Source organism: Podarcis filfolensis (assembly GCF_964270895.1).
Source record: "Podarcis filfolensis genome assembly, chromosome: 17".
Classification (NCBI taxonomy): Eukaryota; Metazoa; Chordata; class Lepidosauria; order Squamata; family Lacertidae; genus Podarcis; species Podarcis filfolensis.
Genome location: NC_139621.1, coordinates 31413433 through 31429464, shown reverse-complemented (window position 1 = coordinate 31429464; position 16032 = coordinate 31413433). Strand labels below are relative to the sequence as shown.

The following is a 16032-nucleotide window of genomic DNA, read 5'->3' as shown; positions in this document are numbered from 1 at the left end:
CTCGCTAGACGAAAGAGTTTTCCGTTTTGGAGGTGCTTCGCAAAACGAATTTCCTATGGGCTTGCTTCGCAAGACGAAAATGTCTTGCGAGTTCCTGCGGGTTTTTTTCCTCCCCCCCCTTTTCTAAGCCGCTAAGCCGCTTATCTGCTAAGCCGATAAGCAGCTAAAAGCCCCTAAAAGCGTTAATAGCGCTAATCCGTCAATGGGCTTGCTTCGCAAGACGAAAAAACCGCTAGACGAAGAGACTCGCAAAATGGATTCTTTTCGTCTTGTGAGGCACCACTGTACCCAGTTGTGGCTTGGACCAGGCACGTTCAAGTAGAAGCAATTCCACAGGAATTCCAAGGAAAGCAGCGGTAAAGCTATGACAAGGTCTCGGAAGGAGACAAACACGCTTCCTCTTCTTCTGATACATCTTTCCGTGGCCTGAACAGAGACACCAGGAACTTCAACGCCACCAAACCAACCCTGACAGAGATGCGCAAGACGAGGAAGGCAAAGGGGACGACGATCTGCATGAGGTGGAAGATTTCTGTACTCAGCTCGCTTACAACGCAGGTCAGGAAGAAGGCTGCGAGGCTCGCGCAGGGGTAGAGAGCCAGCTTGGCAAACATGAAGGCGTGCTCTTTGCCGCCATATCGTGCAAAAGGATGCAATGTTTCCCTTTCGTGGAAGAGGGCCGCGGTCCAGATGCCAAACTGAAAGATGCTGGCGAAGAAAATGGTGACGCAGCTCACCTGGATGGCTTCTATTTCGTTGTGAGACTTTTCTGCAAACTCGCTGGTCAGCTGGTAGGCCAGAGGCAGACCTCCGATGAAAGCCAGCGAGAGGGTGTTGAGGAGGCCCATCAGGCGCGTCGCTTTTGTCACGTGAAGGAAGAGCGAATGGTGGACAAACCAGAGAAGGCCGATAGTAACAAAAGACCCAAAGTAGGCAAGGAAATTCGGACCGTATTCACTCAAGGCATTGATGAGATTCCCGCGGTATTTCTCTCGCACCTCTTTAGCGTCAGGAACGTTATCTTCACTGTTGGGGTGGGAAATGATTTTTCAGTTGTACATGCACCGGCATCCATTTATATGGTGATATTCTATCATTTTCTGCATGTTACTTTAACACTTAGCCTTTTTATTAAATGATTTTCATAGTTAAACAATGCTACATATAACATCTCTGTTTTCTGTATAGGAGGAGGATTAAAATGAACTGGTGGGTTTTGGTCAGTTAGTGGGATAACAGGAGATTGCAGATCTAGGAGACTTTTCTATTTTGCAGGCAAGAGCTATGTGATATGCAGCACTCATGCTTCCATCTATGAACTACCAACATGAAGCAAAGGTGGAAATTTATCATTTCACTTCATTAAGCGTAGGTATTTCCCACTGGGATGTGCAAGTACTAATACGATTGCACAAGACACTGGTGGAGGGCCCATGCTCAAAAGAGATTAAAGGGAGGTCCACATTGTAAACCCCACCCCCCAAACTCTATGTGGGGATTCCCTTGTGATTGATGCAGAAGCTGCAGTTAGTGCAGAATGCTGCAGAGCAATTGCTGATAGGAGTGAGGCTTTGTCAGCATATAGCACTTGTGCTCAGAGACCTGCTCTGGTTGCCAATTTGCTACTGGGCCAAGTTCCAGGCGTTACTATTAGTATATAAAGCCCTTAACAACTTGGGACCAGTCTACCTACAAGATTGCCTTACCCCATGTGTGGGCACTTGACTGCTTCGATTGGCAGAAGTGGACACTATTACAGGTGCCACATAATACCCGTTCCACATTGGTAAGAATTCGGCCGTTTAGTGTGGCACTTTGGAACTCCCTGCCTATTGAAATCAAGCAGACCCCTTCACTGTACAGTGGAACCGCGGGTTGCGGACGTAATCCGTGATGGAGGTGTTGGGATTTCAGTTCCCACCAGCTGCGAGCAGCAGCTACATTGTTGACATCGTGTGATGTCTCTGAGCGTGAGACAGGAAGTCTCTGCCAGTTCTCAGTGTAACCGGAGAGTTACTGAGTGTTGCTTTTCGCTTCTGAGTCAAAGCTGGGGTCAAGTTAGAGACTCTATGCTGCTCAGGAGAGCAGACATGCTTGTACAGTCTTAATAAAGTAGTGGAATAGACTACGTACTGTCTCTTTCTTCTGTGATGGATTGGCAGAAGATTGCGAGTGTGCTCCTCTCAGGAGGGAGGGGTCGCTTATTGCCGGTCTCTCTGGACTGAAGGTGGACTCCAGCCAGAGAGTGACCATCGGAGAAAGGCCCCAGAGTGCCTGGGATGTTGGCAACCTTCCCGGGTGGGCGTTTTTCCAACAGGAGGCACGTCCGCAACCGCAGCATTCGTAACCTGCAGCGCCGCGTCTGCGCACGTGCATGATGTGATTTAGTGCTTCTGCGCAAGCAGTGAAACCCAGAAGTAACCCTTTCTGGTACTTCCGGGTTTCCCGCAGTCCGCAACCTGGAAACACGTAACCCGAAGCATTTGTAACCTGAGGTACCACTGTACGTTTTTCAGAGCCTGCTAAAAACACTCTTGTTTAGACAAGCCTACCCAGAATCTTAGGGACGCGGGTGGCGCTGTGGGTAAAAGCCTCAGCGCCTAGGGCTTGCTGATCGAAAGGTCAGCGGTTCGAATCCCCGCGGCGGGGTGCGCTCCCGTTGCTCGGTCCCAGCGCCTGCCAACCTAGCAGTTCGAAAGCACCCCCGGGTGCAAGTAGATAAATAGGGACCGCTCACCGGCGGGAAGGTAAACGGCGTTTCCGTGTGCTGCGCTGGCTCGCCAGATGCAGCTTTGTCACGCTGGCCACGTGACCCGGAAGTGTCTCCGGACAGCGCTGGCCCCCGGCCTCTTAAGTGAGATGGGCGCACAACCCTAGAGTCTGTAAAGACTGGCCCGTACAGGCAGGGGTACCTTTACCTTTTTTTACCCAGAATCTTAGAAAGTTGAGGCCATTTTAATCTGTTTTAGTATTTTAACTTTTGTATGTTTTAAAGTAGGGCTGTAAATCTTTCCTGGTTTTCTTGTTTTATCTTTTTGTAAACTGCTTGAAGTTGTTCTGGGTTTTTTTAACAGCCAAGCAGTGTATAAATTTTATGAAATAAAACTCTATACAGTGGTACCTTGGTTCTTGAACTCAATCTGTTCTGGGAGTCCGAGTTCCTGCACTCAAGTGGAAGCTGCGTCGGATGTTTGGCTTCTGAAAAACGTTCGCAAACCAGAACACTGACCTCCAGGTTTGCAGTGTTTGGGAGCCGAATTGTTTGGAGCCAAGCCGTTCAAGAACCAAGGTACCACTGTACACACTTTTCCCTCCAAGCACCATATTCTCATATGAAAAACAGTCAACGGCAATACTGGATAGAACGTAATCCTAAAACATTAAGATTTCTGAAGACCTACCATATATCCAGAATCAATAGGGTTGCTACGATTGCATAAACTCCATCACTGAATGCTTCCACTCTTTCCTTACTAAGGGGTTCTGTAAGGTAAGAAGTAAAAGACTCCAGAGGGACTTCGTCTTCTTGACCTGGAAGGCACAATAAGCATGCTGAATGAAAGCGCTAAGCTTTTCTTTTATATAGTCGACAAGCCTTTATTCATTTTGTCTAATCCTCTAGAAATAAATAAAAATACCTTCACCATGTTATTCCTGCCTACCTCCTCCCATAGATATGTTGCTTATCCATGGCTGGATAGGAGAACCTTGCCTGTACAGATTATTGTTGTGTGACTTTTGATCATGTGTTTATCCTTAGTCTCCCAACTGGCCAGCTGCCTAGCCTATTTCAAATATAATATTATATTAATTGATCTACATTCCTCTCTTCTACCAGAAGTGCCCAGAGTGGCATACAACACCATTGTAAAACCATATCAAATAAGCAATAAACATGCGTATAGACACTTTTCTAAAAGCAACAGAAACCAGAACATACCTAAAGCAAAACAAGACGCAAATGTAGCAACAGGAAGGGTAAAACATATTGTACATTAAAACGAGAAACAATAACACTAGATATTACTTTTTAAATTAAAGGCATTTTCAGCTTCTGGTGACAGACGAATTAGAAGCCTGATTATTTCCTGTTAACGTAGGAATTCCAGAGAAGGCCTTGTGTGCTCTGCTCCTTTTAGAAGACTTGGAGACAGACTTTCTGTCACAATCACTGTGCAACACAAAGCAAGGAGAAAACAATTTCTTTGGTCTGAATTGTCCTTCTATTTTCATGCTGGACCATACTTTCAAAATCTACCTCCTAATCAGTCACCCAAGGAGGAGATAAAGCAATCCCATGCAGAAGAATTAAGTCAGAAGTCCTCCTGCCTAGCTGTATCTGAGGGAGAGGACAGATTGCAAAGTCCTCTCCATCGAGTTGGCTGGGACCAGCTACCATTTTGCTGCCTCCTAGGTCATTTCAGCTCGTCACTATGGTATCAATTACCGTATTTTTCTGTGTATAAGACACCCCCAGGTATAAGACAACCCCTATTTTTTGAGCCCAAATTTAAGAAATAAGTAATTGCAACATTGCATGTATAAGACAACCTCCAATTTTAAACTTAAAAAATGGGGGGGGGGGGATATAGTCTTATACACGGAAAAATACAGTATGTAACTAGGGCTAATGAAGGACTCCTGAACTTGCTTACTTTCAGTTCAGTTCCTTTCTCTTTTTGTATAGTGTCTATTAGATTGCCAATTTGGTGGCATGGGCAACCAGGTTTTGTTTTGTTTTTTAATCTTTAAATAAACAAATATAAAAGGATACTTACCAAGGACCTTGCTTTTAAACCATTTGGTTAGGTGGCTGACGTGTGGGAAAAAAATAACGAGCCCAAGAAACACGTAAGCCTGGAAGGAAATAAGAGCTTGTTTATTGCATGGTAACATGCTCAGAGGAGGTCCAGGGTTTGCAGGAATACAAAAAACTCTTTAGGGGGAATAAACCCCCAAACCTAAAAACCAACCCCTCCCCACAACAGCCTAATGAAGACTGAACATGCTCAGCAGACACAAAATACAGGCTGACAGTTGGAAGCGGTAGAATGAGGAAAAGGTACCCCAAGTACCCCAAGAAGGGCATGGGTGGCTGGCAGGCTGAAAAGCCCCCATTGTAGAACACAATCCTGCTCTTGCACACAGTTTGCTAATCGCTGTTTGAATGTAAAGGAGGCCTTACCAGTGGGATGAAGAAAAAGGAGACGATGGCAGCAAAAAAGCTAAGCGTCGGCCCTCTTAGGATAATCTTCAGAATATGATTTTTGTAAAATGCCTGGTTTTCGGACTCTTGTATTTGATGGCTGAGTAAATACGGATGGTGGAAGCCATACACTACGATGATTGCCTGCAGAGTGAAGAAAACTCTGCATGAGTACAGGAGACTAACGCCAATCCCAGACATAATGCCAAACCATGGTTTGGTGTTACAAGAAGCAGCCTAGAGCTTCTGCTTATTTCTCCACCTCCCTCTTACCCTTGCACACCAAAGAGTTAGCCAATTTCCAATCCCAATTTGCATCAAACCTTTGTTTACAAGTTCACAAATGATTGTGAACAATTGTTGTCCACTGTGGTTTGTGCTTGCCTGCAAATCTGAATAGCAAACCTGTGAGCACAAAGCAATGCAATAATAAACTTGCCCTGTAAGTGCTTGCAACTTTTGCCGCCTCTACTAGCTGATGCAAGAAGGGAATCTACTCTTTCCTTTAGGGACTAAACAATTATGTCCTCATATAAGGTAAAGGTAAAGGGACCCCTGACCATTAGGTCCAGTCGTGACTGACTCTGGGGTTGCAGCGCTCATCTCGCTTTATTGGCTGAGGGAGCCGGCGTACAGCTTCCGGGTCATGTGGCCAGCATGACTAAGCCACTTCTGGCGAACCAGAGCAGCTCACGGAAACGCCGTTTACCTTCCCGCCGGAGCAGTACCTATTTATCTACTTGCACTTTGACGTGCTTTCAAACTGCTAGGTTGGCAGGAGCAGGGACCGAGCAACGGGAGCTCACCCCATCGCGGGGATTCGAACCGTCGACCTTCTGATCGGCAAGCCCTAGGCTCTGTGGTTTAACCCACAGCACCACCCGCATCCCATGATCTCATATAAGGAGGATAAAACGTGCATCACCACCATTTTCTGATTATAACCTATGGAATCTTTCCTGCTAATATTCCCTAATTTTAAATACTGAAATGAAAGCAACAAGACCTGGATAGTGCCAATTACAACACTGCAGCTACTAAACATGAAAATGCCAAATGGTACATCTGGAAATGAGGCCATCAAGGAGAACTGCAAGACAAAACAGGAGATCAGTGATATGCTGCAAAATATACTTGTGGAAAGTAAAACCCAATAAATATGTATATATATTTGCTTGGATCAGCTTTTAAAATATATATATATAGTTATATATTTGCAAGCTCTGCTTTTCATACCCTTGACACTCAGTTGAATCAATAAACAAACTTGTAAGATCTGCAAGTTATTCTGAGAGAGGCCAAGAGCATATCCTGGCATATTGTATTAACTTGAAGAGGAAAGCAGTAAGAAGTGCTGAATTTCTGAATTTCACTCTTTCAGTGAACAGGTGCTTGAGTACAGAATTCTAGGATGGACTGAGAAGCTTGCAACTTGGGTTTATGAACCAGCATATTATGCTGAAAAGCTACTGGAAGGCATCAGTGTAAGCACAGTGAAATTTCTACGCTAACTGGCAGAGCCCAATTTCAAGTCTGGGTGAGAAAACTCTGGGGCTGTCTGAACAATTCAGACCATTTAGTTAAAATAATTTACCTTCAAAGAATATTAGGTTTAGAGTTGCAAGCCTCACCGCAGTCGCAGAGAACAAAATTAACTGTGACAAATACATAGTAAGCTCACTCTGCATTTCCCCTTTGTGGTCTCCTTAATCCTGATTCTTAATAAATTCGCTTAAAATCAGCTTCTGGGTTTTTGACATGCATTTGTGACTGAACGGATTAGCAGCCGGAATTGCTTTGGTTTCATGCTAACCCTAGTCTAGAGGCAAGGAGATTACAAGGAAAGGAAACAGGTTCTGGTCTTGTGGTGGGAGGGTAGCTTTTACTGCTCACTTATACTCAAAGCCTGGGGATTTGCTCCTATCCAACACCAGAGGCAAAGAGGAGCTGGGGAGATTTTAGAGAGCCATGGTCTGCAAAGGCACACTGACCACTTTGTTCAAATGGCTTTCTATACCTGTACAAAGTGTTCCATAATGAGACGTGCTTCAGAATAGATAAGAGTACATACACTTTGTTTGCCTTTCACTTTAGGTGTTATTTACTTGTAATAAGTGAAGTTTTGTGATAACTGGTTAAATGATTAATCTTCAGCTGACCAACTAATATACCATACATAAATTAAAGTGAAAACACAAGAGTTTATTAATGTTACGCTTAAGCTTTTTAAGCAAATAAGAGCTGTACCCATTTCAGGAAGATGTCAACTCTATTCCAACAGGTAGAGTCTTTAAGTTTTAAAAGTAGATTACACTTCAATAATCAAACAGAGGGGAAACATTAGGCAGGAAAGAAGTAGAATGCTTACTTACTGTGTATGGCAAAAAAGTAATGAGCATCATACAAGCCTAGGAGAGAAAGAATTCAACATGTGAGAAAAAATGGCTCCTCGGCAGGTAAATGCAAGTCAGTGCCCCTTCTCACATTATCTGCATACTATGGAAGATGCTGCAGTTTAGCTCCTTTCTGCTTAGCAATGAAATGTCAGAAGCCCAGGACTATACTTGGGGGCCTAAGCTGTAGCCTCTTTCCACTCTAACGTTGCCCCAGTTTTAGGGAGGAATGACACTAGCATGGAAAGGGAGCCAGAGAACATCCAAGGACGTTCAAGCAGCTCACATTGAACAAAGATAATGCAGTAAGTGTTGCCTGTGGAACCTCTACAACCCTCAGGCTTTATCCAACCCAGGCATGGTAGTATGGTAGTACAAAGAAATGCAGAAGAACTCATTGGAAGACATCAGTGGCTTCCTACAACCATCTGTTTGTAGCCTCAGGCCATTTTCCCAAGTTACGCTCAAATCTGTTTCTTGTGTTAGATCACAACAATTTTAGGGAACAATCAAGCAGGTTGTTCTCTCAGCACAAGACATGCCGAAATGAATGGCAGCTTTATAGGGTTGCCATATTTCAAGAAGTAAAAATACAGACACAAAAAGTAGTTGTCAAACACCCGGACATTTTGCCAATTTCCCAAAATTCTCACCAGATGCTAATTCCGTAATTGGAATCCTGGACTTGCCCAGGGAAATCCAGACGTATGGCAACCCTAGAAAGGCAGAAAGACTCCTGGATAGCTCCCTTACATTTGAAGAAGACTTGGACAGAAGGTAAAAAGGTAAAGGACCCCGGATGGTTAAGTCCAATCAAAGGAGACTATGGGGCTGCGACGCTCATCTCGCTTTCAGGCCTAGGGAGCCGGTGTTTGTCCACAGACAGCTTTCCGGGTCATGTGGCCAGCATGACTAAACCACTTCTGGTGCAACAGAACACCGTGATGCAAACCAGTGTGCACGGAGACACCGTTTACCTTCCTGCCGCAGCTCTACCTATTTATCTACTTGCACTGGTGTGCTTTCAAACTGCTAGGTTGGGGCTTCGTTTTTTGTATATTGTATTTTTATTTGTATTTCTTCTTTTTATGTATTTTTTTAGGTTTTTTTATTTTGTTTTTTTTATATGTTCTTTTTTGTATTTTGTAAACTGATGTTTTTGTAAAATCCCAATAAAATATTATAGGAAAAAAAACAACAAACTGCTAGGTTGGCAGGAGCTGGGACAGAGCAATGGGGGCTCACCCTGTCGCGGGGATTCAAACAGCCGACCTTTTGATCAGCAAACCCAAGAGGGTCAGTGGTTTAGACCACAGCGCCACTCACTCTGCTAAAGGCAGGACTCCTGGACAGCTCCCATACATTTGAAGAAGACTTGGACAGAATGTCCCTCAAGATCATACAATTCTGTATGTTATACACTGGGACAAGTTCAAACCTCCAACTGCTTCGGGTAATTATTAAACTATTCATATTTTGCATTTCACCGTCAACAAATGAAGCAAAAAGCATTACACATACATCCCGGGTGCAGTTATGATGTGCTAGGTGACTCAGACACTAATATTAAACAGTGTGCAGTAAAATGGATAAAACACATCATAGTCCATTGCTGTTCTAGATAATTTTGTTTTTGAAACATTAGGATACTGAAATTTGTAAGCAGGAGATTCAAAATTGTTCTGTTTTGGTATTGATAATAATCAAAGCTGAGAATATCTTGATCTTTACACCAGCGTGTCTTTTTTCAATGGACCTTTATTTCACTCACCAAATTTAGAAGGGCAAGCACATCATCTATGAGTTCGATCACTTGAAAAAGTCTGAGAGGGAGAGAGAGAGAGAGAACAAAAGCCATTAATAATTTGGCCCTGGTAAAATACTCAGAAAGCTTTGACTGACAAGACACGTTCACTGAACAAGTCTTTAGTTTGATGATAGTATCACTTGGGAAGAGTTATGCAGTGTCCCTCCATTCTATGATGAATCTACTAATATTCAGCAGTAAGGGAGAAATGAATGTGAAACTCACAAAGATCAGGCAACCAGGCCTGATGAACCAGGCAAATCTGATCACCAGCTTGCTAGGCTCTTTGGTAAGTCAGCCAACAGGATGATTCCCTTCTCCGTCCCTCAAGCTCTTACACCTACTGTGGCTTAAAGAAACTAAGAGATGGAAGATTTTCCTGCTGTTTCTTATCTTATCAAATAAGCTCCCACCTCTCCCTTGACACATACAAAGGGCTCAGCTTATTATCTCACTTAGGCTGGCCATAACTCCAATGTGTTGAGGACTGGATAAGACAGGAAATGAAAGGAGTTTCTCCCCACTGTTTCTTATCTTCTTTATACACTAGCAGAAAGGAGAAAGAGCTCTGGCTTCCCCGCAAGCCCTCTGTGAAAGTCACAGGACTTTTTGGGGGTGGAGAAGGGGGTGGAGAAGGGGAAGAGGCTAATAAGCCAAACTACTTATTTGTAGATCCCTCAGAAACCACCAATTAAATGGGGTTTTGAGAACAGCCATCAAACCCAAGCTTGTAAAGGGTGCTCCTGAGCCAGTAACAATTGTATCCAGGTAATAACAACAATTTTATTATTTGTATAGCCTGCCTATCTGACTAGGTTGCCTCAGCTATTCTGAGTGGCTTTCAACACATATAAAATCATAATAAAACATTACACATTAAAATACTTCCACAAGATGCAGCAGAAGTTTACAAAAGTTGTTTCTTCTCCTAAGGCAAACGAATGTATGTGCAGACTGGTCAAAAGAAAGCCTCATAAGGTGGTAACCTAATGAAATTGTCTGGCAGTAGATTCAGGACAAAAAGGGAAAAAGGACTTATTTTAACCAAATGCAATTCATTTTTTCCGATGTGGAAAATAGGGGACTGGACTTGATTGACTGTTGGTTTGATTAAATAGGTAAAGGGACCCCTGGCCATTAGTTCCAGTCGTGATCAACTCTGGGGTTGTGGAGCTCATCTTGCTTTATTGGCCGAGGGAGCCAGCGTACAGCTTCCGGGTCATGTGGCCAGCATGACTAAGCCGCTTCTGGAGAACTAGAGCAGCGCACGGAAATGCCGTTTACCTTCCCGCCAGAGCGGTATCTATTTATCTACTTGCACTGGCATGCTTTCAAACTGCTAGGTTGGCAGGAGCAGGGACCGAGCAACGGGAGCTCACCCCGTTGCGGGGATTCAAATCACCGACCTTCTGATCGGCAAGTCCTAGGCTCTGTGGTTTTAGAGGTCTTCTTATGTTCTCTTGAAGATTTGTTTTTCCAAGGCTAGTTTAATGTGTTCTTAGCGGCAGTGAATTCAACTGGCATGGCAGGGCTCAGCACAACCTGCAAGATCTGTTACAGGATGCCTTCCCTCCTTGGACAAGCTACATGCTGCAATTCGCAAGAAGGGCTGGTGTGTGTGTACCTTTTCCAACACATTCCTAAATGCATACCTGACATGAGCTGCCCAAGCAACTGTCACTATTAAAAAAGTCATCAGGTAAACGGCAATTTTGGTGGCTAGGAGCTGCTGAACACTTTCACCCAGTTTCTGAAATAAAACACACCATTTGACAAATAAGTGCCTGCTATTCATTACAGAAGTTAGTGAAACATGACATGGTGTACTTGTTTTTCACACAAGCAAAAGCACAAAGAGAAAGCGAATTGCAAAACAAACCTCAAGGTGCAGACTGTGAATTTAAAACCAGAACAAAAAACAAATGTAATCCATTCTTCCCTCTGCTCTCTGAAGACACAAAACCTGAGAATGAAACTCTGAATAAAGACAAATCTAGCTGGTGGACACACTGAATTCTTTAAGGTGCCTGGTAGTTAATTAGGAAGCAGTATAGATGTCTTCTGCTCTTTCGGAAGTGCTACCCTGTGAACTACTCAGGAAAGCAGTGCTGTTAGGTTAAAAACAAAATATGGAGACTGTGCTGTTCCTAGCCTGGTGGGTGCATGCAAAATAACAGGAAACACAAGAGGCCAGTCAAAAGAGACCCACCTGCCACCTGGGTGAGGGAAAGTGGGGTAGGGGAAGCTGAAGACGAGGGGGCTGGATGTGGTCTGTGGGGCACCTATTGACAGGAACTTTAAAATGAACCTGAAACGGATGTTCTAATTTCTTTTAGTACTCAGCGCTAAATGTCCTCTATACTGGAACAACCATGCCGGAGATTCAAAGTGCAATCTAAATTAGTAAACCGAAATACAATCAAAAGTACATTTAATATGAAATATACAGCCTAGAATTATTATTATTAGTATTATTATACACAATACCTGATCTGGGTGTATCTTTGTATGGGCCACGGGCAAAATCTGCAAAAGAAGCAGCATTTGTAACAAGCAGTGAAGAAAAAACAAAACACCGAAGAGCATAAAAGGGACATCTGGGGAAGGGGGAAGTGATCTCTAAGGAGTTTCTCATGCATGGGTATTTCCCAACATTTCTAGATGCAAAATGGGTATTTCCCAACATGCATTCCTCACCCTGACCTTGCTCACAATCACAGCGATTAAAGCATAGTAGAAGAGTGGTCCCCCCCCCATCTTTTCAACCTATCCTATATTTTACTATTAAAATCATACCACTTTACTGAATGGTGCTTACGCCTAAGTAAATAAAGATGTTATTATGTAAAGGTATTCAGCCACAGCGAAGAGAGGGTTGGACATGGGCTAGCGGTGTGGGCGCAAATCTCCTTTCAGCCACAGCGCCCATTGGTTGACCTCACCCACCTACCTCAAGAGTGTTGTGAGCAGTGCTTTTTTGCTTAAAAAATGTTTCGGGGTATTCTCATTTTGACTCAAGAAAACCACCATTTTATAGTTCAAATCAGGAAAAATAAATACAGTAAATGGAGAAAAGTACAAAGATTCACAAAATGTTTAGGGGTATGCGTACCCCGGCCTGCGTCCCCCCCCAGAAAAAAGCACTGGTTGTGAGACTAAAATGGGAAAACCCACATTTTTGAATCTTTTGGAGGCAGAGCAGGGTCTCTGCCCCCTGGAGCAGAAGGGGGAAACTGAAACTGAGGTCCTAATCTGATTTGAGGATTGTGAACACAGTATGAATGAAAGGTGACAAGTCCCCCCCCCCAAAAAATAAGCAGTTTTCCCAAGTGGTTAGAGCTGACCAAGGCCTAGAGAGCCCACAGTTCAGTCATTCTCTCTCAGGGCTCATCACACTTCGGTTTTGTCCTCTAACAGGTTATCTGCGGGTTGACATTTGCTCCAATTCAGGGGTCTGTGCGTTGTTTTTATTCTGATTACGTATTTTGTGCTTTTATATTCTAATTCTGTCCTGTGAACCGCCCTGAGATCTCCGGGTATAGGGTGGTATATATATTCAATAGATAAATAAAATTAACAAACAGTGGATTTGTCCTGAGGAAAGCAGCGGGGCAAACAGGAAAACAGTTCTCAAGACCTGTTGTTTCTAGGCACAGGTATGAGCAAGTGTGGTCCAAGAGCCCTGGCAGGGTTGTTGTGTAGTCGAGACAGGAGAGGGGAATAATCTCTGGAGCCTTGGGCAACCCAGCCACATGCAACAACATCGTCACTACTATTTTCCTTAGGCAGGGTAGAAACGTAAGGAATAAAGCAAGATTATTATTGCTTGTGTATTGCAGAGGTGGCTGCATGATGAGATTCTGAAAGAGCTCGTGACCCAGGTTCTAATCCAGCCATGCTGCTTGACCTTCAAAAAGGAAGAGGCGCTGGGGTATAGTTTGGGAGTTTTCATACCTTTATTTTAGATCTGGTTACGTAGGAATTGTTCAGTCTGACTGTGTATATTTTGAGTGTTTCGTTTATTGTTTAGGATTGCTTTTGTTGCGCTGCAATTGTGCATTTTTCCCATGTTGCATGGTCTGAACTGATACCATAGCTCATTGCGTAGCGCATGAGACTCTTAGTCCCAGGGTCGTGGGTTCGAGCCCCACTGGGTGAAGAATTTGTGCATGGCGGGGGTTGGGCTAGATGACCGTTTGGGTCCCTTTTATCTTTTTTATAAATCTAACTTTGGAAAGGTGGCATACCATAAAAATTATGTGCGTAGGTATGTTTAAAAAGAAAAGAAAAGGAAGAGGCGCTGCTGCAGCCCCGGGGTTGCGCCTCGTTCCTGCTCGCAGCCTGTCTAGCGCAGCAGGCGGGAGTCCAACAGGTGCAGCTCCACCCGCCCTCCCACAGCAAGGGGCGCGCCTGCCTGGGCTGCCCGGCCGCCCTCCGAGAGACTCACCATGACGGTGGCGATGATGGAGAGCAGGGCGTCGCTATAGGCCAGCAGGCGCTGCGAGGCCTGGGTGCCGCCGCCCAGCTCCCCGCCGCGAGGCCTGCCCGGGCCGGGGGGCGTCGACGGAGAGACCACGGCGACGTAGTCCCCGGCTTCGGCCATCCCGCTCCTCGCATGCCGGGCGGGCCTCAAACAGAGCCCGCCCTCCCTCCTCGTCGCGGAGGCCGGCCGCCAACACCGCCCGCCTCCCCCGGCCAGGCCCGCCCGCTCTCGGCGGCCTCGGCTTCGGGAGGAGGCGCTGCCCGGTTCCCTCCGAGGGCGGGAAATTGGAAAGGAAAAGACGCAAAGCAAAAAAAACCCGCTCCTTGGATTCGCTTTGTATTGGGTTTCATTATATACGAAGATCCATGGGGATGCTGTTTACTAGACCCGAGTCTTCTCGTGTTGTTTCTTTTAAAACCATTAGTTGGAGGGGGTGGGTTATATATATATTTTTATTATTTTCTGTTTTACAGTTCTGTGGCATGTAACCAGGCCCAGAATATTGGTACCAAACGAGTGTCACATTTAGTGCCACATGCACTTCCTTCCAATTCAGTAATTTTGGAACTTTCTCAAAGAGGGGAATTACACGCACTAAAATAAATATTGGAAGAGGAAGTGTGAGTCATTGGTGCTCCCATTCCCCAATATATATAATATATATGTCACCTGCTAACATTTGTTTTTCACACCGTGAACCTACCATTTCCTGAACACACACACACACACACACACAGTGAGGTGTGTCTCCACCCCATGCATGCTGCTGAGGCAAGCAAAACAAAAATTGTTTTCCTTTTCTCTTGATTTGCAGGGTATCGACACCCGAGGCATCCAACGTTTTCTGAATTAAAATTAGAGGCACACTTCACCAATGGGATTTACTTTTAGAGAGGCCCAATGGTCAAGAATATGAACAGGACCATACCAGCTGGCTCACAGATTCCAGAGCTAGCAGCCACCCATTCTAGAACCAGGTCTAATTCTAGAACCAGGTCTAAAAACAAGCAGCCAACACTTAACCAGCAATCTAGACATACAAAAGATGGTGCCATTTATTCACTTGCATGACACCACAACATCCCCATTGCAATGGTTTTTATTTTATGGTTGAAAAGACGCTGAAGGTAGCTCAAAGACAAAATCCATCTCACTGTTGAGGCTTGGTTGGGGATGAACACTTGCCTCCGTATTCCAAGTCGTTCATTTCCTTGCCCTTTGGTGTTCTGTAGCTTTCTATACACCTCAAGGAAATGGGAGCAATAAAGGAACGCCATGAACCTTCCAACAAGCTGCTAAGAATCAGGTGCTGGTGGGCTTCCTCCCCTCCCCTGAGATGACCTTTTGGTGGCCAGAGCACAGATGCCTCCCAGGAAGGACACCTTTTCCACACTCCCCCTTCCAAGCCCAGCATGCTCCAACCACCATCAACACACCATTGCATACGGAAATTTGCTTCTGCTGGGCAGTGGGGATGAATGGGCACCAGTACAAAGAAGGAGATCATGTGCTCATTCACACATCAGCTGATGCTTTGATTTCCCTACCTGAGGACAAAAGGCTACATAGCTTGTAGGTTATGGAACGGACCCTGAAACTGACCCCAGAAACCCTTAACAAACTGCAGTGTCCAGAATCTGTTAAGTTGTGGGCGAACATATCAGATGACACAGTGATTCTTCCAAAGCAGCTCTTTATTTATAAGCTGGAACAGAACTGAACTGAGGAGCTCAGTCAGCCTGCTTATATAGAGCTCCAGAACAATGTAACTGTTGCCATTTTCTAAAACTATCCAATCACTGAACGTCACTTTCGATCCTTCATTTGCATAACTATCTACAGTATCCCCCTGCTGGCCCAGGGTGAGAACTTCTGTACATAACAGAATCGACTGAGGAAAATAATATGTTTGAATGTCCTGTAAAGGTATAGGGTGGGAGTCACCTAATAAGTCGTTTCAGCAGAAACCCTGCATATGGAGATTTGCTTGTGAAATGGAGTGTCCTTCCTTCTCTTCCCTGCTGCCCCCTGCCTGTGTGTTCCCCCCAAATGGCTCTGGGAGGGTCAGGAGAACCCACGGAAAAGCATGCTGGGATGGAGTCTCAGAGAGGAGGGACTGTCCCATCTGGCAAGTTGAACAACT

At 44.8% G+C, this 16032-nt stretch overlaps 1 protein-coding gene across 1 annotated transcript; it reads right to left on the bottom strand.

Annotated features, from left to right (window-relative positions):
• Window positions 1-292: 292 nt before the first annotated feature.
• TMEM175 (transmembrane protein 175) lies at window positions 293-14683 on the bottom strand. The gene is made up of 10 exons (XM_083593586.1): window positions 13854-14683; window positions 11894-11932; window positions 11059-11156; window positions 9371-9422; window positions 7579-7614; window positions 6213-6296; window positions 5186-5350; window positions 4779-4857; window positions 3402-3531; window positions 293-1026 (listed from the first exon to the last, which is right to left on the bottom strand). The coding sequence occupies exons 1-10, from the start codon at window positions 14007-14009 to the stop codon at window positions 363-365; spliced, it is 1503 nt and encodes a 500-aa protein (XP_083449712.1). The 5' UTR covers window positions 14010-14683; the 3' UTR covers window positions 293-362.
• Between the last annotated feature and the right edge of the window lie 1349 nt (window positions 14684-16032).

Excerpts from the sequence above, each read along its gene's own strand:
- TMEM175 (XM_083593586.1), bottom strand. The coding sequence starts at position 14,009 with ATGGCCGAAGCCGGGGACTACGTCGCCGTGGTCTCTCCGTCGACGCCC. Across the intron at positions 11,157-11,893 it reads CAAAGATACACCCAGATCAG|AAACTGGGTGAAAGTGTTCA; the intron begins GTATTGTGTATA and ends GTTTTATTTCAG. Across the intron at positions 6,297-7,578 it reads TTACTTTTTTGCCATACACA|TTCTCCTTGATGGCCTCATT; the intron begins GTAAGTAAGCAT and ends TTTGTCTTGCAG.